Here is a 21,215-nt window from a genome sequence, read left to right as displayed (position 1 = left end):
AAAATCGCCGGAAAGCAGATCTGGTGATTTTCAGTTCTGTGCCCTGCTGTACTGAAAAGAACTAGTAACTAACTGTAGAGGGAGAAAGGGGGTGGCCCGGTATTAAAGGGGTTGCACCCCATATGGCCATCCCCTGACCTCACCAGAGAGACAAGGGGTTAACTGGACTGCGGTCCAGGGACGAGGTTTGCACCTTGTTGTACCTTGAAAATGTATGTTCCCCTGTTCCCATGTTTCATTATAAGCATGTATTTTAATGTTTTAAAGTGCATTTCTGTATCTCCAGTTCTGGAGGTCGCAGAGAGTTCATATTTGGCCAATATGTGGAGTCACTGTAGGCATTAAAAACTGGCAAAGGTCGACCCACTGAGCCCACCAGAATGGAACTTATTAGTATGTGTAGATATTAAAGTGTATATGTATTTTATTTTGGATCTGTTCTGAAAATGCAGACGCCATTTGCTAGGCTAATAGGTCATGAAGGGCAGACGGCTGAGTAGCCTAAGCACGGTGATCAAAAGTTAACTGCCTTGATTGTTACCCAATGTCTAGGGTTTAAGTATTAATCAATCAACAAACTGTTACCTGAGGGCATGGGTTAGTCTGTTAGTCTGTGTCTCCACATTAGAGAGTGGATACAGATAATTGTTCACCAATAGGCTGTGTTCAATGTTAAGAATAGGGTTGCACAGGTATATAAACTGTGTCAACCCTACAGTTTTTAGTTGTGCTGGAGTTGTGCTTCTGATTCCACCTGGGAGTTGTGCTTCTGATTCCACCTGGAATGTCACTGGATTGATGGAGAATTGCTAGCTGATACTTCTCCATTCCCCAACCCTAAGTAAGTGGTACCTTCTTGTCTGTTAATTGTACTATATTGCTGTGTTCACCTTATTTAAGGAATAAATTATATTTTATTATATCTAAGCCTCGTTCAGTTCAACCCAGATATTTGGTGGTGTTCATTATATCTTGTCATAAGCTACCGTGACAAGCTCTATAATTAACTGGTGGCAAGCGGCGGGATTGAACTGGACCTGTGTTACAGTATACTGCAGGATACTGTAACATAGTAGGAACTTGATGGTAATTGCGAGTTCCTGGGACTAAAGATATTGAACACACAGTAGGGCAACAGTTAACACAAGTTGTAACACCACCTCACTGCTGCGACTGAACCATGAGCGAGGCTGAAGGCTCATCCAACATGAGGACCTGAGCTCAGCTGAAGGACAAGTGCCGTGAATATGGACTGCCCTACGAGAACCAGGAGGTCGCAGACATGGTTGACGCAATCGGTGACTATGAAGCCCGGCTTGCAGAGCCTCAGGATACGGCTCAGCTTGCCCTTTTACAGCCACCCGGAGATCAGGGAAGGAACCCAGTGCCGGGGCGGCGGAATCTCGGGGAGGGAACGAGTGCACCTCCCGGGAGCAGTGTAACAGGAGGGGTACTGGTTGCTGCGGCTACTGGTCCGTTCACCCCTGAAATGTTGGCACTGATTACTGCGTGGGGAGACAGAGGGACACCGGAGGAGCGGCTGCAGTTTATCACTATGGCAGTGAACAGACCCGCTTATTGCCCCCCTGTCCAACCCAACAATGATGAACTTAAGCTGGACCAGCACAGTCTCACCAAGTTCGTGGAAGGTACTGACCAGATTGACAGTTTCTTAAAGAACTTTGAAACGCAGTGCCGGCGGTACAGAGTGCTTCCCCAGCATGGGTTTCACGTTTGGACCACTTACTGTCCGGCTTGGCTAAGCAGACAATGATGGCGCTTCCAGATGAGTATGCTGATGACTACGAACACCTGAAAGAACTGTTATTGTTTCAGTACGGTTTTACCGCTGAAGCCTACCGGGGTAAATTCCGGCAGGAGGAGAGGCAGCCCCAGGAGTCCTATGTTACCTACGTGACCCACATGGCTTTATACGGGATACGCTGGGTGGAGGGCTATGAGGCACGGACTTACCAATGCCTGCTGGACCTCATCTTAGAGGAGCAGCTCATGCAGCAGTGCCCGCCAGCAGTGAAGGCTTGGGTGTACGACAAGAAGCCTAAGACTTACCAGGAGGCGGTGAGGCTTGCAGATGACTATGTGGCCAGCCGAGCCCTGATGACCGCCAAACCAGTAGCCAAGGCGGCGGTGGGGGCGACACCGGCCAGAAAGTCTGCCAATACCACCCAATGGACTCAGAGGCCGCCTGCGGGCAGCAGTGCACCGAAGCCGGGGGAGCTCCGGCACGAGCGCCGGTGCTACAACTGCAACCGCCCTGGTCACATCAGACCAGATTGCCCAGAACCCCTGCGTTCCGGCGGACCCCATCGGGGGCAACGCACCCCAGCTGCGAAGCCGGTAGCCCGCGTGCGGGTGGCTTCCACCACAGACACCGGACCGGTCATGGAACCAACTCCCAGCGAGGCGTCCCATGCCACACCTGTCCCGGTTTCATCGGTGCCTACAGCCAGGAGCGGAGGACATCTCAGCGCGGACCTGCAGCAGACGGACGGCCGGAGCAGACATCTCACCCTGGTCACAGTTGGTGACCGGCAAGCAGTCGGCTTGCTGGATTCAGGAGTGCAGTGACCCTGGTCCAACCTGATATGGTCTGGCCAGAGGAATTGATCCCAGGCCCTGGGATACAGATCACTGTGGCTGACGGAGAGCCACGTTTCCTGCAAGTGGCCAGAATCTTTTTGGATTGGGGGGAGGGCCAGGGTGTGCGGGAGGTGGGGTTTTTACCCGGTTTGGATGCCGATGTTCTTCTTGGCAACGATCTGGGACCGATGACCTGCACCTATGACCGAGTGCCCAAACCCGCTGCAGTGGCGGCGGTTACACGGAGCCAGACAGCGGCAATGGCGGTGGCGCCAGTCCCCCAGCCTTTGGGACCAACGTTAGCGGAGGGCGCAGAGGAGCCCGGGGAGGTAAGCCAGGATCAGTTGCAACCACAGACTGACTTACTGTTCCCTCTCACCCTTCCCCATCCCCCTGACAATAACATGACTGGGGGGTGGCCAGAATTAGGAGCCCAGTTTAGGGTGGCAGTGAAGGCAGACCCTACCCTGGCCAGCGTGAGACTTCGGGCATCCGAATCTGAGGCAGGGGAGGGCACTGAGCGCTGCCTATGGTATAAGGGACTCCTGTATAGAGAAGAAGGAAACCCAGGGATAGAGGAGGGATTGACCGGTAAGCGACAGCTAGTAGTGCCCATGGGGTACCGACAGCAACTGTTACGGATAGCTCACTCTATTCCGTTAGCGGGACATCAGGGGGTCAACAGAACGCGAGCCCGGTTATTACAGCGTTATTACTGGCCGGGGGCATCTCGAGATGTGGGCACTTTGACGCTCTTGTGATGCCTGCCAGCGAGTGGGTAAGGCGGGCGACCGTGTGAAGGCACCCCTGAAACTCCTACCGATAATAGGGGAAACCCTTCCAGAAAGTAGCGATGGATCTTGTAGGACCCCTTATGATTTCTAGCAGGCAGGGAAACACTGTGGAGCAGGTGGAGATAGGGGCACAGTTGAGTACTAGGCAGAAGGGAGAAACCAGGGACATGCTAGCTAAGTATAGGGCCCTCTTCACTGATATGCCAGGGACCACACATCTCACAAAACACCCAGTGCTCACAGGGGACCTGCAGCCTCTGCATAAGCATGCTTATAGAGTGTCAGCAGAGGTCAAGACAAGTATAGAAAGGGAGATAGAGGAGATGCTGACCCTAGGGGTAATTACTCCGTACCAGAGTCCTTGGGCAAGCCCGGTAGTTCTAGTCCCTAAGAAGGACAAGACCACCCGGTTTTGTGTGGACTACCGCATGCTCAATGCTGGGACGGTGTCAGATGCCTACCCCATGCCCCGCATGGATGAGTTACTGGATGAACTCGCGGGGCAAAGTATCTGACCACTATGGATTTGAGCAAAGGCTATTGGCAAATGCCCTGACCCTGGAGGCTAGGGAGAAGTCAGCATTCATCACTCCAAGTGGCCTCTATGAGTTTTTAGTGATGCCATTTGGGATGAAGAATGCCCCGGCTACCTTCCAAATCCTGGTCAATAGGTTACTGGAAGGGATGCAGAGCTATGCCAGGGCTTACTTAGATGACATTGCTGTCTTTAGTAATTCCTGGGACTCCCATTTAGGACATGTAGCTGCGGTGCTAGATAGGATCAGGGAGGCTGGGCTTATCTTGAAACCCACTAAGTGTATGATAGGGATGGCAGAGGTCCTGTACTTAGGGCACAGGGTGGGTGGAGGGCACCTCAAACCAGAGCCAGCCAAGGTAGAAGCCATAGTTCAGTGGCCTGTTCCAAAGACCAAGAAACAGGTCATGGCATTTTTGGGCACCGCAGGGTACTATAGGAAGTTTGTCCCACAGTACAGCACCGTGGCCAAACCCCTGACTGATTTGACTAAGAAGCAACTGCCTGTGCTTATCACCTGGACTCCTGCCTGTGAAACTGCTTTCCAGGCACTGAAAACTGCACTTGCTGGGGCCCCCATACTGGCTGCCCCAGACTATACCAAACATTTCCTCATACAGACTGATGCCTCGGACTATGGCGTTGGGGCTGTGTTGAGCCAAGTGGGGGACGACGGTAGAGAGCACCCTGTGGTGTACCTCAGCCGAAAACTACTTCCCAGAGAGGTGGCCTATGCCACCATTGAGAAAGAGTGCTTGGCCATTGTGTGGGCACTCAAAAAACTCCAGCCCTATGTGTATGGAAGGGCTTTCACGGTCCTCACAGACCACAACCCCCCGAGTTGGCTGCAGAGGGCATCAGGGGAGAATGCCAAGTTGCTAAGGTGGAGCTTGGCCTTGCAAGAGTTTACTATTCAGCACAAAAAGGGTAGTGAAAACAGCAATGCTGATGGACTTTCACGTCAGGACTATCCCTCTGAGACTTAGTTCGTTAAGGGTGCCAGCAGTGCCCCACTCCCCGTTAGGGCCAGTGGGCCACAGGTCACCCATTAAGAAGGGGAGGTGTAGAGGGAGAAAGGGGGGGCCCGGTATTAAAGGGGTTGCACCCCATATGGCCATCCCCTGACCTCACCAGAGAGACAAGGGGTTAACAGGACTGCGGTCCAGGGACGAGGTTTGCACCTTGTTGTACCTTGAAAATGTATGTTCCCCTGTTCCCATGTTTCATTATAAGCATGTATTTTAATGTTTTAAAGTGCATTTCTGTATCTCCAGTTCTGGAGGTCACAGAGAGTTCATATTTGGCCAATATGTGGAGTCACTGTAGGCATTAAAAACTGGCAAAGGTCGACCCACTGAGCCCACCAGAATGGAACTTAGTATGTGTAGATATTAAAGTGTATATGTATTTTATTTTGGATCTGTTCTGAAAATGCAGACGCCATTTGCTAGGCTAATAGGTCATGAAGGGCAGACGGCTGAGTAGCCTAAGCACGGTGATCAAAAGTTAACTGCCTTGATTGTTACCCAATGTCTAGGGTTTAAGTATTAATCAATCAACAAACTGTTACCTGAGGGCATGGGTTAGTCTGTTAGTCTGTGTCTCCACATTAGAGAGTGGATACAGATAATTGTTCACCAATAGGCTGTGTTCAATGTTAAGAATAGGGTTGCACAGGTATATAAACTGTTTAAACCCTACAGTTTTTAGTTGTGCTGGAGTTGTGCTTCTGATTCCACCTGGAATGTCACTGGATTGATGGAGAATTGCTAGCTGATACTTCTCCATTCCCCAACCCTAAGTAAGTGTTACCTTCTTGTCTGTTAATTGTACTATATTGCTGTGTTCACCTTATTTATGGAATATATTATATTTTATTATATCTTAGCCTCGTGCAGTTCCACCCAGATATTTGGTGTTCATTATATCTTGTCATAAGCTACCGTGACACTAACAATCCTGATATGAGTAGTGATTCAGAACAGTAAAAAATGCAAAAACATCCCCACAGAATCCTAGCTGCATGAGAGGAGATGAAAAAATGAGATCTCTATCTATATCAAAATGAAATCAAACAACTAAGGAGAGATAAATAAGTTGAAATAAACTTATGAGTGCTAGTAAAACAGCACACAAAGAAAAATAACAACCAAGGGGGAGCAACAGGGGAGGGAAAAAGGATAATAAATATTACACTCAAACCCTGTGTATAATAGTCCAAAAAATTACACTACTAAAGCATGCTGAGGTGTCAACAAACACTGTAGTTTAGAGCAATAAAGGAGACAGATGTAAATAAGTCTGCTGCCCAACTCAGCATCTATGTTGGTGCTGAGAAGCATATGAAAAAGCCAGTGCTGTTGAAAAATCCTGGTAATTGACAAAAAGATACTCAGCTGTAGGCATCCATGTTCCAGTCCTTATAGAACCCAGTGAAGGAGTAATACCATCTACAGTCTCAGTGAGAAGTCCAGGAAGTACTCCAAGAAGATAATCACTAGCAACATAAATCAGGGGGGGTCCTGCCATCAGGGACACTCATATATAGATATATGTAAGTCCCAGCTCACGCAGTGTGTGTGTGTGCTCGTGCGCCTGCACACCCGCTCATCCGCGCTCGGCGCTTATGTAAACAAAAAAAACTACTAACTTTCCAGCGCGCTCAATGCCCCCCTCGCGCGGGCGCCCGTAAATGCCAGGACACCCGGAGCTCATGCTTGGAGCGCTCTCCAAACATGAGCGTGCTCAGCGCCAGCGGGGACTCAGCCTAACCCTCCCTGCCCAGCTCCTAGGGAGTTCCTGGAGGAGCTTGACAAAGCACCATTGTGGTCCGGAACGTCGCCCAAGTTTTTCAATGTGTCTTGCCAGATGGTATAAATACATTCCTTCCTGAATTTCATTAGGCAAGTGCCTAAAACGGCACAATCGGTCACTTCAGCTTATAACAAAAGAAGCACTTTAAGGTAAAATTGAGAAAAATAAACAAACACAAGTAAGATTACATTTCAGATTTGCATGCGATAATTTAATGCCAAAACTGTGATTTGCAATGCTTAGTACAGGCATGCCCCGCATTAACGTACACAATGGGACCGGAGCATGTATGTAAAGTGAAAATGTACTTAAAGTGAAGCACTACCTTTTTCCCACTTTTGATGCACGTACTGTACTGCAATCATCGTATACATGCATAACTGATGTAAATAACGCATGTGTAACAGGCTCTATAGTCTCCCCGCTTGCGCACAGCTTCGGTACAGGTAGGGAGCCAGTATTGCTGTTCAAGACGTGCTGACAGGCGCATGCGTGAGCTGCCGTTTGCCTATTGAGCGAAATGTACTTACTCGCGAGTGTACTTAAAGTGAGTGTCCTTAAAGCGGGGTATGCCTGTACATCAGCCTTAAGGCCTTGGAAGCATGCAGATCAACCTGCTGAGAACAACATCAAACTCACAACAACACCCGTGTTTTTGTTTCTATAAAAAAAAATCATGTTTTCTTTGGGAAACTAAAATAATATAAGTGAAATGCTTACAATAATGTTACCCTGTTTTTCACCATTATCATACACTGCTTCCACCGCAGCAGGTGATCGGGGATAATGACATGCAAATGGGTACACGCTAAAATGGATGTAGTCTCTTTGTAAGTGGATGCAGCCGAGACACACACTGCCCCCTACCTGGCTCCTCTCCAAGGTGTGCTCAGGATGTGACGTGATGGACATGGCCTCCAACAATGACATGGGACTCTGGAGAGGAGGGGTTAGAGAAGGAAAGTCTTTAAGAGTCCCTGGTGGAGCACGAGGGGGCAGAACTGCTGCAGCCCTGGAGGATTTCGGGGTGATTCCAGGTGATCAAGGAGCCAATCCGAGAACGGTATAACTCAGCAGATGCTGGGTGGCCAGATCACAGATCAATCCACTAAGGTGAGACAGCACAGAGCAGCAGTCTGCCTGACACCGAGGGGTGTGAGAAGCTACCAAGGGGATCCTCATCACAGAGAAGTAAAGGGTACTGAAGTCTTTGTGAAGACACAGGCCTGCTACATTACAACACTATCAAAAGAACTGCAACAGTGTGGTGGCACCAATATACAGGCCCCTAAGTACAGGGTCGGTTGGTAGTGGGGAAAGACATTGGCATACACCTGCGCAGCATCTTGAATGACAGATATATTGTTCGTGTTGATGAATGATCCTCCTGTTTGGGGTTCATATGTACCTCTACTGGTTCACTAAGGGTCATGCTATAAATACTCCTGTATTATTTACATCACGGTGTTGTGTTTCCATTGTCTGATCTAGATGCTCGGTAAGAGATCTAGCATGGGCCGATATAGGGGAGTAGTACTTGGGCCTCCATCTTAGCAGGCATCAGTCTAAGGATAATATGAGGGGTTTCATGGACAAGAAGCAAAAGGTAACACACTGTGTGCTTGTTTGCATGTCATTGCCCAGAATCTCTGGATACAGTGGAAGCGTTGTATGCTAAGAGGTAATGGTGAAAGACAGGGTTACAGACTTGTCTGAGAAAAGTGAATATGATCACAAGTGATATTTTTATTTGCTGTACTCTGTACGGTGGAGGGTTTTTGGCACTTACACATCAAAATGTATTTTGGGTTTGGTCACAATAACCTAAAAAGATATGGTGAGAAACACGGAGGTGGGTATGTGGTTCTGATTTTGGTTCTAAATATTTTTTTTTGTTTGGGTTCTAAAACTCTGAAGGGTTTTGGTTTTGTATTTGGTACAATCGGGCTCCAGCAGACTTCATTGCTCCTTCGATTTAACGCAGAATATCTCAGATTTTCCATATGATTCAATGACAATAATAACACAAAATATCTCACATATTGCACCAGCCGGGGCAATAACCTACATCTGTATTTGTACGGGTCTGATTTTTCACACATGGTTTTACCCTTCTCTACGTACAATCCTGTGTATTCAAGACCAACCTTCGAAGTGTACATATGTGATTATCTACCACATGCATACATTGTGCTCTTGCTCCGGTGTAAAATGTATGAAACTTGCTATTTGAGTTTCTTTCACCTGACGCTGATTTCTTGGGCATTGAGGTTATAATGACACCTCAGAGCTGGGGAATCTAACCTGCCACAATAAAAAAGGAAAATAGTGGCAGGTACAGGCACATATTTTGATACAGTAAATCCCATTTTAATATTGCACCAAGCAACTCCTCCCTTAACTGTTCCTATAACCGCTCCCTATAACTCCTCCCCTAACTGCTCCTATAACCTCTAACCTATAACTCCTCCCCTAACTGCTTCTATAACTCCTCCCCTAACTGCTTCTATAACCTCTAACCTATAACTCCTCCCCTAACTGTTTCTATAACCTCTAACTCCTCCCCTAACTGCTCCTATAACCTCTCCCTATTATGCCTCTCCTAACTGCTCCTATAACCTCTCCCTATAACTCCTCCCCTTACTGTTTCTATAACCTCTCCCTATAACTCCTCCCCTAACTGCTCCTATAACCTCTCCCTATTACGCCTCTCCTAACTGCTCCTATAACCTCTCCCTATAACTCCTCCCCTAACTGCTCCTATAACCTCTCCCTATTACGCCTCTCCTAACTGCTCCTATAACCTCTCCCTATAACTCCTCCCCTAACTGCTCCTATAACATCTCCCTATTACGGCTCTCCTAACTGCTCCTATAACCTCTCCCTATAACTCCTCCCCTTACTGTTTCTATAACCTCTCCCTATAACGCCTCCCCTAACTGCTCCTATAACCTCTCCCTATTACGCCTCTCCTAACTGCTCCTATAACATCTCCCTATTACGGCTCTCCTAACTGCTCCTATAACCTCTCCCTATAACTCCTCCCCTTACTGTTTCTATAACCTCTCCTTATAACGCCTACCCTAACTGCTCCTATAACCTCTCCCTATTACGCCTCTCCTAACTGCTCCTATAACCACTCTATATAACTTCTCCTCTAACTGCTCCTATAACCGCTCCCTTTTAGAGATGGGTGGATGTTTTGCACAGATTTGAATTTGCCATGAACATGGCGTTTTTTCGCATATTTAAATATCTGCACATTTGTTAGCGCTGGGAAAAAGAACGCAATGAGCTGTGTGTTTTATTTTGAATACTCAAAAGTGTGAAAATGAGCTTCAGTTTGCAAGTTCACACAGATAACGTTCCCTTGTAGACGAAAATTCACCAGTTTCACTCCCTATAATTTCTCCTGTTTTCAGTGACCCTTTGCACAGCAATATGTTGTAAATCCTTCTGGCAGCAACAGCATAAATGTGACAGGTTCAAAGCCCTACATGGGTTACTGATCCTGGAACAGGGAAAAACCCGGGCGCTCCCTGGAAAGTGTATAACCGGGGGAATATAACAAGGAATTTTACAACCTTATAAATAAAGGTCCCCTCAGTTTCGTCTTCTCGTCCTATGGCTCTGACCCCAACAGGATCTTATCCAGGATCCTTATTAGTACAGGGATACAGAAAAAAAGGGGGAGCACAGGTTGAGGGATTTGGGGTGTGTATGGTATCTAATAGATAAAGGTGGGTGTAATCAAGATATATAAAAACACTTACACGGCCTTGTGTAAATGCTATCACAGCAAGGTTTCGTTGCAGTTTTCTTTTCTTTTTATTCCCTGGAGTGGTTTCTTTCTTCTTTTCAGGTCCGGATTTTTTCTCCTGGTTTTCACCGGCAGTTGTATTGTATTGTATGTCTTTATTTATATAGTGCCATTAATGTACATAGCGCTTCACAGTAGTAATACATGTGGTAATCGAATAAATAACAGATAATATAAATAACAGATCATGGGAATAAGTGCTTTAGAAAAACATAACATTAAGGAAGAGGAGTCCCTGCCCCGAGGAGCTTACAAGCTAATTTGGGACAGTTGGGATGTCCCCCTCAGAATGAACAAATGTAAAAACAAATGTTTAAGGGAAAATGCAAACGATATTGTTAAATCTCAAACTGTTTATAAATAAAAAGCAGCAAATACTGCAAACACTCACACGGGCAAGTGTGAGTGCAAACCTAGGGGAAAGTGTCTTTTCTTTCTTATGGGATCTTCATATTGTAACCTACAGGGATGATAGGGGTCTGGTATAGAATAAATGAAAATATAAATATAAAATGATACTCACACGGCCTCGTGTGAGCAAATGCACATAAAATTATCTTTGAGTTCTTTTGGAATAGTGGTGCTAACTTCCAAAAGGTGGAAATATTAGCGAGTAGCCCCTCCTTGATGTCGGTGTAAAGCAGAACAATGTCTTGGTCTAAATAGACTACAAGTGATTTTATTGAACCATTAAAACACTAAAAAATGCACTACATAAAAATACAATAAAAAATATACAGAAAAAAAAAAGTGATAAAAAGGAGTACAGCCCTTGTTGTACAGTAGGACCTTGTTCGTGGATCTCATGGTACGCAGCTAACTTGCTCCGCGTCCGGGTATAGTGCTGCTTCCCCTCTGATCCACTCCTTGACGGTGGCTGTATTAGACCAAAATTGCTTAGTGATGAGAGCAACGCGTTTCGCCCCTTTCTGGGCTTCCTCAGGCTCCGTAGATCTATTGTATTTTTATGTAGTGCTTTTTTTAGTGTTTTAATGGTTCAATAAAATCACTTGTAGTCTATTTAGACCAAGACATTGTTCTGCTTTGCACCGACATCAAGGAGGGGCTACTCGCTAATATTTCCACCTTTTGGAAGTTAGCACCACTATTCCAAAAGAACTCAAAGATACTTTTATGTGCATTTGCTCACACGAGGCCGTGTGAGTATCATTTTATATTTATATTTTCATTTATTCTATACCAGACCCCTATCATCCCTGTAGGTTACAATATGAAGATCCCATAAGAAAGAAAAGACACTTTCCCCTAGGTTTGCACTCACACTTGCCCGTGTGAGTGTTTGCAGTCTTTGCTGCTTTTTATTTATAAACAGTTTGAGATTTAACAATATCATTTGCATTTTCCCTTAAACATTTGTTTTTACATTTGTTCATTCTGAGGGGGACATCCCAACTGAGAACTGCCGGTGAAAACCAGGAGAAAAAATCTGGACCTGAAAAGAAGAAAGAAACCACTCCAGGGAATAAAAAGAAAAGAAAACTGCAACGAAACCTTGCTGTGATAGCATTTACACAAGGCCGTGTAAGTGATTTTATATATCTTGATTACACCCACCTTTATCTATTAGATACCATACACACCCCAAATCCCTCAACCTGTGCTCCCCCTTTTTTTCTGTATCCAGTTACAGATCCTGGGGCTTCTTAGACTGGCAGAGAATGAAGCACATTCTGAGGTTCTCTGTAAGTACCACACCGCAGTGCCTCACCTTGTATCCCTGCTCCTGCGCGTTCTGCACTGCTCCCCCCAACGTCCGTATCCTGTATTTCAGGATTTGACGGGCCATCTCGGGGTAAAACAGCAAGATATTGGGGTACATCCAGGTGTCCTAATACAGTGGAGAAACAGACATAGATGGTCCTTAATTATATATATATTTATTATATATACACATATATATACAGTGTTCGACAATTAATGAATTAATGATAACCACACGCCCGTGGCGAGTGGATTTTGGCCGCTGCTGCGGCTCTACGAATTCCCCTGCTCGCACCAATTTTTTTTTTTATATAATAAATAAATAAGTAATCCCTTTCCCTGATTGGCCTGACGCGAGGAAGAGGGCCGGCTTGCTGCCCGGGGCGGGATGTAGGCTGGGGGGGGGGGGGGTATCCCCATTGCTGGGGGGGTCCCCACGTCTGCTGACAATTGCTGGGGGGGGGTCCCCGTGGCTGCTGACCATTGCTGGGGGGGTCCCCGTGGCTGCTGACCATTGCTGGAGGGGTGTCCCCGCGACTGCTGACCATTGCTGGAGGGGTGTCCCCGCGACTGCTGACCATTGCTGGAGGGGTGTCCCCGCGACTGCTGACCATTGCTGGAGGGGTGTCCCCGCAGCTGCTGACCATTGCTGGAGGACAAGGTAGGCGCTTCCCCTCCGTCCCACGCTCCTATGGCACCCGCGCGGGCAGGGTAATAGGAGCTGGGAAGAAGGGAAGCAGTCTGGGCGGGAGGTAGAGGGAGGGGGGTGCGCGCGCATGCGCTGGAAGGGGGGGGGGGCATGTGGAGTTCCCGGCCACGTTTACCATCGGGGAGGTTGGTGTGGCCATGCGGCAGGGAACCGATATCCCCGTTGCCCCCCCGATCCCCCCATATCTAATGCAGACCCCTACTAATGTCTGGCTGCCTGACCTCCCCCTGACTCCCCTCCTGGCTGCAGCCTGGGCGCACGCGCGGCTTGCAAGTTGCCACGTTTCCCATCGGGGAGGTTGGTGGCCATGCGCCTATCCGGCTGGCCCCCCGATCCTCCGGCTGGCCCCCCGATCCTCCCGCTGGCCCCCCGACCCCCTCCGCTGGCCCCCCGACCCCCTCCGCTGGCCCCCCGACCCCCTCCGCTGGCCCCCCGACCCCCTCCGCTGGCCCGCCGATTCTCCCGCTGGCCCTCCCGACCCCCCCGCTGGCCCCCCGATCCTCCCGCTGGCCCCCCGATCCTCCCGCAACTCCTGCCCTATCCCCTGGCATGTGGAGGACAAGCAGGCCCTGGAGGAACAGGTGGGCCCCCTCCCTTCTAATGAATACCAACCCAGTCACCCACCCAGAGAGTGTGTGTCTGTGTGTGTGTGTGTGTGTGTGTGTGTGTGTGTGTGTGTGTGTGTGTGTGGGTGAGTGTGTCTTTGTGTGGGTGTGTGTGTCTTTGTGTGTGAGTGTTTGTGTGTCTGTGAGTGGGTGTGGGTGAGTGTGTTTGAGTGTGAGTGAGGGTGTGTCTGTGTCTGAGTGTATGTTTGTGTGTGTGTGTGTGTCTGTCGGTCTGTCTGTGTGAGTGTCTGAGTGTGTGTTTGAGTCTGAGTGTTTGTGTGAGTGAGTGTTTGTTTGTTTGTGTGTGAGAGTCTGTGAGTGTGTGTCTGTGAGTGTGTGTCTGTGAGTGTGTCACCCTGTCAGCCTCTCCCTGTCGCACTCTCTGTGTGTCTTCTCTCTCTGTGTCTTAACTGCCCTATACTACACCGAAATAACCTACACTGCTTTCCCGTCACTATTGCGTCAAACGCTCTGGGCTGTAACTTCTGCTTTAAAGGTAGCAATACTGGGCACACATTCTCTCTCATCATCATCATCGTCGTCATCATCCTGCCTGAAGGGACAGTCTTTGGTATGGTTCAGCTTTTCACACCATAAACATCTCTGGTGCGGCTCCTTTTGTGGTACCACGCCAGGATAACCATTCCTGAAAGGACATTGTTTTGTGTGGCCAGGCATATTACACATAAAACACATTGTATCCACCATTTTCTACCTTCAGGTGTATTCTTCGGCTTGAACTACTGGAGGCGCTATTTCATTTACACACAGCACGTGCAAGCTGCAAATTCACTCGCTTCAGCAAAAAGCATCAACTTTACATACAGCACTGCAATCCTTTTCATACCGACCGGCAGACTTTACACTTTCTTCAGGAAAAAAATGAGGTTTTTTTTTTTCTCTGCTTGAGTTCAGCACCTTAACAAATCTTCTGACCTCTGGGTGCTATTGCATCAACACTTCACACATTCTCTGTGCATGCTGTAAGCACAGCTGATCACTCATAGTGGGACAGGCTTTGCTTGCTTTTTACTTCAGTTGGGTGGCCATTTTAAATCCCCGCATTTATTTTCAAACCCACAGTTTCCGCTGCTTGGTGCCTTAGGGACTGCCTGCATTCTCCACCATATTGTGATGCTGACACCACATTGCAATCTCTTTTGTCCCAAATGAGGCAGGAAACACTGTACTTTCTAAGCAGGGGTTTATTTACAGGGATAAATAATATGAATAGGCCCACCGTCCCTTTGAGAAAAACCAAATAATAAAATCAAATCCTATTTCCATTAGGAAAGCTAACTACACATTTCAGCAGCAACCCTTACTAACCCGGGGGGATAGCTAAGCTCATTCCACCCCCAAACAGATATTATTGCTACGCACATAAAGTCTCTGTATACCGAAAATAAGGGTTTGGCTTATCTGTAAGTCCAACCAGCGATGTCACTGCTTCAGCACAGCTCTCTCAGCAGTGTCTCTCAGACTTCTTTTACCAGCCTCCATTAGCTGGGGAGCTACTCTGTCTCATCCCTTCTCTGGGAAAAACTGCCTCACAGTGCCTTGCTGCTTCCATACTTTTAAGGCACTTCCTGATTAATTAGCCAGCAGGTGAACAGCCAAGCCAGAGAGGATTAACTCTATGAGAGCTGCAAAGTCATATACAGTAACTGCCCTTTCTCAGCCCCTAGAGGACAGCAATGGCACCACAATATATATATATGTATATATATGTAGATAGATAGATAGATAGATAGATAGATAGATAGATAGATAGATAGATAGATAGATAGATAGATAGATAGATAGATAGATAGATAGATAGATAGATAGATAGCAATTCTCTATCTATATGTATATCAGTGTACCTATGTACTGTATATTGCTTATCAATCTAGGATTGCATTTTAAAGTGACGTCCCGCCTAGGAGACATGATGCATTTATTTAACAAAAATCTGAAACCTACAGTATACATTTGTTTAAATCATTTCTAAAGTTAGTTTATAAACAGGGTGAGATGAGCCTTGGGAGAGGGTTGATTTTCTCTGCTCCCTTTTATCTGATGTCACTGCACGTTCAAAAAGAGTTTGCACAGACAGAGAGCCCCCTCTCTCCCTTTCCTTATCTTATTTTGTTCCAAATGGAGAAAAAAAACGAAGCACCGAATCCAGCTGTGAGTACAGCAATAACACCAATAGGGATACGTACCAAAAAATAAGCTGTTTAATTGGATCAGAACAAAGTAACAAACACACCTACGCGTTTCGGACCTCTACAGTCCTTTATCAAGGTGAATACAACAATAACCCATGGAGTGCAATTTATACTGCAATTGAGGACTCTGTTGATGATAATGCATTGTGCTTTGATAACCTGATGGGAAGTGGATCCCTTAACTTTCATGAGATTTGTTGTGTATAAGATATGAAAGATCTTGTGGATGAAAATACTGATAACACTGATGTCCCATCCTCTTTCCTAGGCAGACGATCCTCAGGGTTGAGGAAGAAGTCGGTGTTTTATCCGTCATATATGAAAGGGCCTTGCCTTGCAACGTTTGAGCAACTTATAGAACGTGATTTATCTCTGTTAGCAAGGGGTTACACATTTTCCATTAAACCATTACAATACAGAGCAGACAACCTCACTCATGGCGAAAGACTCGCCATTAATGCATTAAAAGCCAATAACTCTCTTGTCATCAAGGGGGCCGATAAAGGGGGCGCTATCGTTGTGCTGAATAAATTAGACTACAAAACTGAGGCACTTCGACAATTAAATGATAGGTCCTCTTACATTTTGCTTAGAGGAGACCCCACAACAACATTTATTAAAGAACTGAGAACCCTTTTGGATGAGGGATCAATTCTGGGTGCACTTGATGACAAAGAGTTGGAATATCTATTTTGTCCTTACCCGATCATTCCTATTTTTCACCATCTCCCAAAGATCCATAAGACTTTGGTCTCCCCACCTGGGAGGCCGATAGTCGCTAGTATTGGATCTTTGGGAGATGGTGTTTCCAAATATGTTGACCACTTTCTGCAGTCAATTGTACAAACATTGCCATCATACATTAAAGACAGCAGTGACCTCATGATTCAACTTGACTCCATCACATGGGAAACAAATTTTATATGGCTAAGTCTTGATATCACATCATTGTACACAGTCATAGTACATGAGCACGGGCTGGCAGCTGTCAGGTTTTATTTACAACAATCAGAGCTTTCACCTGCACAGAGCACTTTTATTCTTAATGCTATTCAATTTTTGTTAACACATAATTATTTTATGTTTGATGGGGACTTTTATCTCCAAACACGTGGTACCGCTATGGGCACCAGCTTTGCCCCATCCTATGCGAACTTGTTTCTAGGGTGGGAGTCGATCCACGTGTTTGGAGATAGGAATCCCTATAGACACCTTATCACGTTTTATAGGCGTTATATTGACGACCTTATCTTTATTTGGCACGGGGACACACATTCTCTTCTTTTGTTCACAGAGTATTTAAACAATAATGAATTTAATTTAAAATTCACTTCTAATCACAATGTTCACCATATTCACTTTTTAGGTTTATTTCTTTCTGTTAATATGCACAAACAAATTGTCACTACGGTGTATCGCAAAGAAAATTCACGCAACACATTTTTGCGAGCTGACAGCTGCCACCCCAAATCCCTGCTTAAAGGAATACCAAAAAGCCAACTTATCAGGTTAAGAAGAATCTGTACAAATGATGAAGACTTTGTAAAACAATCTAAAGAGTTGATGGAACGTTTTGAATCCAGAGGTTATCTGAGAGATGATCTCAATAAGACTTTCAGAGAAGTGAGATATTTGGATAGATCTGCTTTGCTCAATAAAGTACAAAACAACAAAGACAAAAAATCAATACACTCTCCATATTTTGTTACTCAACATAATAACCAATCTAAAAATATCAGAGAATCCATCCATAAACATTGGGGAGTGTTAGCAGCAGATCCTTTGTTAAAAACTGTATACAACGAGGGACCTAAGATAGTGTTCAGCAGAGCAAAAACTATTGCTAACTATGTATCGGGCAGTTTGTTCACTTCAGACAAACCATTAATTAAGAAATTACCAAAGGGGAATTTTGCATGTTCAAAATGCAAAATTTGCAAATACATGGAAATCAAAAAAGATTTCTTTTCTTTCAAAACGGGTAAAAAATACTATGTGAATTCATTCATTAACTGCGATACCAGTTTCGTGGTATACTTGTTAAGTTGCGGTTGCGGAAAACAGTATATTGGTAGGACTGTAAGACACTTCAAAGTCCGCATATTAGAACATTTAAGACTGATAATTAAAAAAGATTTGAGTCATCCCGTATCTCAACATTTTAGTCATTGCAATATGGGTGATTCAAATAATTTGTGTGTTCAGGGCATTGAACACATACCAAATCCAATCCGAGGTGGTAATAGACTGAGTATCTTAAACAGAAGGGAACTTTATTGGATATTTACCCTACAAACACGTACCCCATATGGGTTAAATTCAGATTGGGATATTGGGACCCTTCTGTTTGATACTTAGTTTTGCGCAATTCCTATTTTTCAGGCTCTCTTTACATGTGACTGAAGATGCTAACATATAGATTAAGTAATATTGTCAGACTTAGGCACGTACATAAGGAATATCTATTATGGAGACATAAAAATTAGTTACATTACAATTAGACAAAGGTCTTTTTTCATTATCTCTTTGGGCAGTGAAGCTATCAATTTATGTATGATTATACTTACTTGTTATATTAATATGCTTTCACTATACCCTTACAACATAATGCAACTAACTATGAGGATCTTGATAATCTGATATCTTAGGTTACCTTCAATTGTTTTTAAAATTATTTTTTAACTGGTTTTATTAGCTTTATGTTTTTCCTCATTACGAGTGTTTTTATTTTTTATTGTTCATGTTAATAAAGATGTATTTGTTTTGTAGTATGTACACCACGTTACGCATTAGGCCTGGTTGCCTAGTTGCGCTTAGCATGTTGACCTTTTTGGTCACATGTCAGTCAACGGAGTGACGTCACGCGCTATTTCTTTATCGAGTGGGAGGCACTAGCTACGGGTGCGTTTTGTATACGCGCGAGCAGTGTTTCTCCCACCCCTTTTGCGCATGACGCGACCCCAGGTTACTGACTATGCAGCGTGACTACACGACTGTGCGTCACAGGTTAGGGGTCACCCACCCGACACACGTGACGTACGCGGAAGTGCTCCGCTACTGGCCTACACGCTTATGTGGTGAGTATAAATTGCACTCCATGGGTTATTGTTGTATTCACCTTGATAAAGGACTGTAGAGGTCCAAAACGCGTAGGTGTGTTTGTTACTTTGTTCTGATCCAATTAAACAGCTTATTTTTTGGTACGTATCCCTATTGGTATTATTGCTGTACTCACAGCTGGATTCGGTGCTTCGTTTTTTTTCTCCATTTGTTTTTCATCAAAAGTACCCTTTACGGATGCACACTCAACCCTGGGACATTGGAATTGATTGGACTTGCTGCCTATAGTGGATGAAGATTCCCAAGTGAGTTCGTTCCTCTTTTGTCCATATCATTGTGTCATTTATAGGATGTTTCATCTACCGGTCACCTGCTGGTGTTACTGATATTTTCCCTTACTACCTGGTTTGTGGGATTATCATTACCGGGCTGCATCCTAGAGACACTTCATATATTCATTTAAGGGTTGTTTTCCATTTCATATACCCATTTTTGGCTTTAAGTATTGTCTTGAGAGCACCACACACATCCCTTTCTTATTTTGTTCCAACAGGGTGTGCCAGAGGTTGAATAAACACGGAGAAGCCAATAAATAGTGAAGATGAGACAAGCAGAGGATTCTGGGAGAGAAAATAGCAACCACAGAGTCTTCATGATATAGCAGCCAATCCTTATAACTACAATTGTGTAGATGTCAGTAGCTTAAGAGATGTTTTTGCAATACATTTCAGGGGTCGAGCTTGTAATTTGCGACTCCCCCTCCCCCCTCTGCGCTGTGTTTACTGTACCTTGCCATGCCCATTTTCAAATCTCCTGTATAACCTCAGACCCTATTACAGAATTAGGATTTAAAATAACCTCATGTCTACCCCAAGTATGTTTCTAAATGAAGGAACATTTTAACATTAATATGTATCGTTTCTTGTCAGGGAGCACTGGATTCCAGCAGATCACCTACTAATCTGTTTATCTGTTTGATTAATAATGGCATCATAATTACTTTACAGACAAAAGACAGAGCAAAGTTAACAATAGTGGCTTTGAGGCCTTATCACCAAATAACTTGATTTAGTAAAGATTGCAAAAACACTCCAAGGCTTTTGTTTACCATGGAATTTTTTTAGCAAGGTGTCAATCCGCTCCATTTACACTATTAAACATGTCAGTATCCTTATCTTCCTTGCGGGCCCTGAGTTAACCTGCCAATGTTAGAAATCTAGGAATTTACTATTACACAAAAGAACAATGTTATGATTACACTGTCATTGCCAAGTCAATTGTATATTCATTGCCAAGTCAATTGTATATATAATGTTTATTAGTAATTAGGCATTTCCTACCAGTTTGTAACCAGTTTTAAATAAACACACAGATACCCAGTAAGCTCATACTGTATACCCCCCAAAATTACCACTATATATATATATATATATATATATATATATATATATATATATATATATATATATATATATATATATATATATATATATATATATATATATATATATATATATATATATATATATATATATACATTATATATATATATATATATATATATATATATATATATATATATATATATATATATATATATATATATATTATATATATATATATATATATATATATATATGATAAAAAATCACTGGCACTCCAATATAAATTCAATAATGAATAGGTGCATGTCCCATATAAATAATAAAAGTATACATTACCGCATAGCAGCAAAAAGGAGACAGCACTCAGGTGAATGAAAATTAATGTATTAAATACAGCACATAACTCCAACGTTTCGATCCCACAGGGGGATCTTCCTCAGGGTGGTTCCTGCACCACCCTGAGGAAGATCCCCCTGTGGGATCGAAACGTTGGAGTTATGTGCTGTATTTAATACATTAATTTTCATTCACCTGAGTGCTGTCTCCTTTTTGCTGCTATGCGGTAATGTATATATATATACAGTGCTCGACAAACCCGGTCGCCAACTCGCCAGCTGCGATCGGATATTGGCTCGTGGCCAGTAACCTTTCCCCTGCTCTGCAAAAAAAAAAATCCCCTGTTCGGAAAAAAAAAAAAATTTGAAAAAAAATAAATCGTAGCTGATTGGCTGTGACGCGGGATGGAGTTGCCAGGACTTCAAACCGCCCTTTCTGCATGGGTAAGTAATGGGGGGGGGGGGGTTGAGTGCGTGCGTGCATGCGCGTCTGCTGCTGCTCCTCCTCCTCCTCCTCATATCCTGCTGTATAATTCTGTCAGCTCCTATAATTTACAATTTACTGATCCGGTGATGGAGGAGTTTGGACAGATGCTTCAGGTGGGGGGAATTTAATGCACTT

The 21,215-nt window shown here is 44.8% G+C and overlaps 1 protein-coding gene across 1 annotated transcript in view; it reads right to left on the bottom strand.

Moving 5' to 3' along the window:
• Positions 1-21,215, bottom strand: part of PGGHG (protein-glucosylgalactosylhydroxylysine glucosidase) — a 91,000-nt gene that overhangs the window by 53,356 nt on the left and 16,429 nt on the right. The window contains exon 5 of the mRNA XM_075566755.1: positions 12,294-12,413. Coding sequence (XP_075422870.1) covers positions 12,294-12,413 — 120 coding nt within the window. The remainder of the gene's footprint in view (positions 1-12,293; positions 12,414-21,215) is intronic.

Source organism: Ascaphus truei, chromosome 12 (assembly GCF_040206685.1).
Source record: "Ascaphus truei isolate aAscTru1 chromosome 12, aAscTru1.hap1, whole genome shotgun sequence".
Taxonomy (NCBI): Eukaryota; Metazoa; Chordata; class Amphibia; order Anura; family Ascaphidae; genus Ascaphus; species Ascaphus truei.
This window is presented reverse-complemented; position numbering and strand designations above follow the sequence as displayed.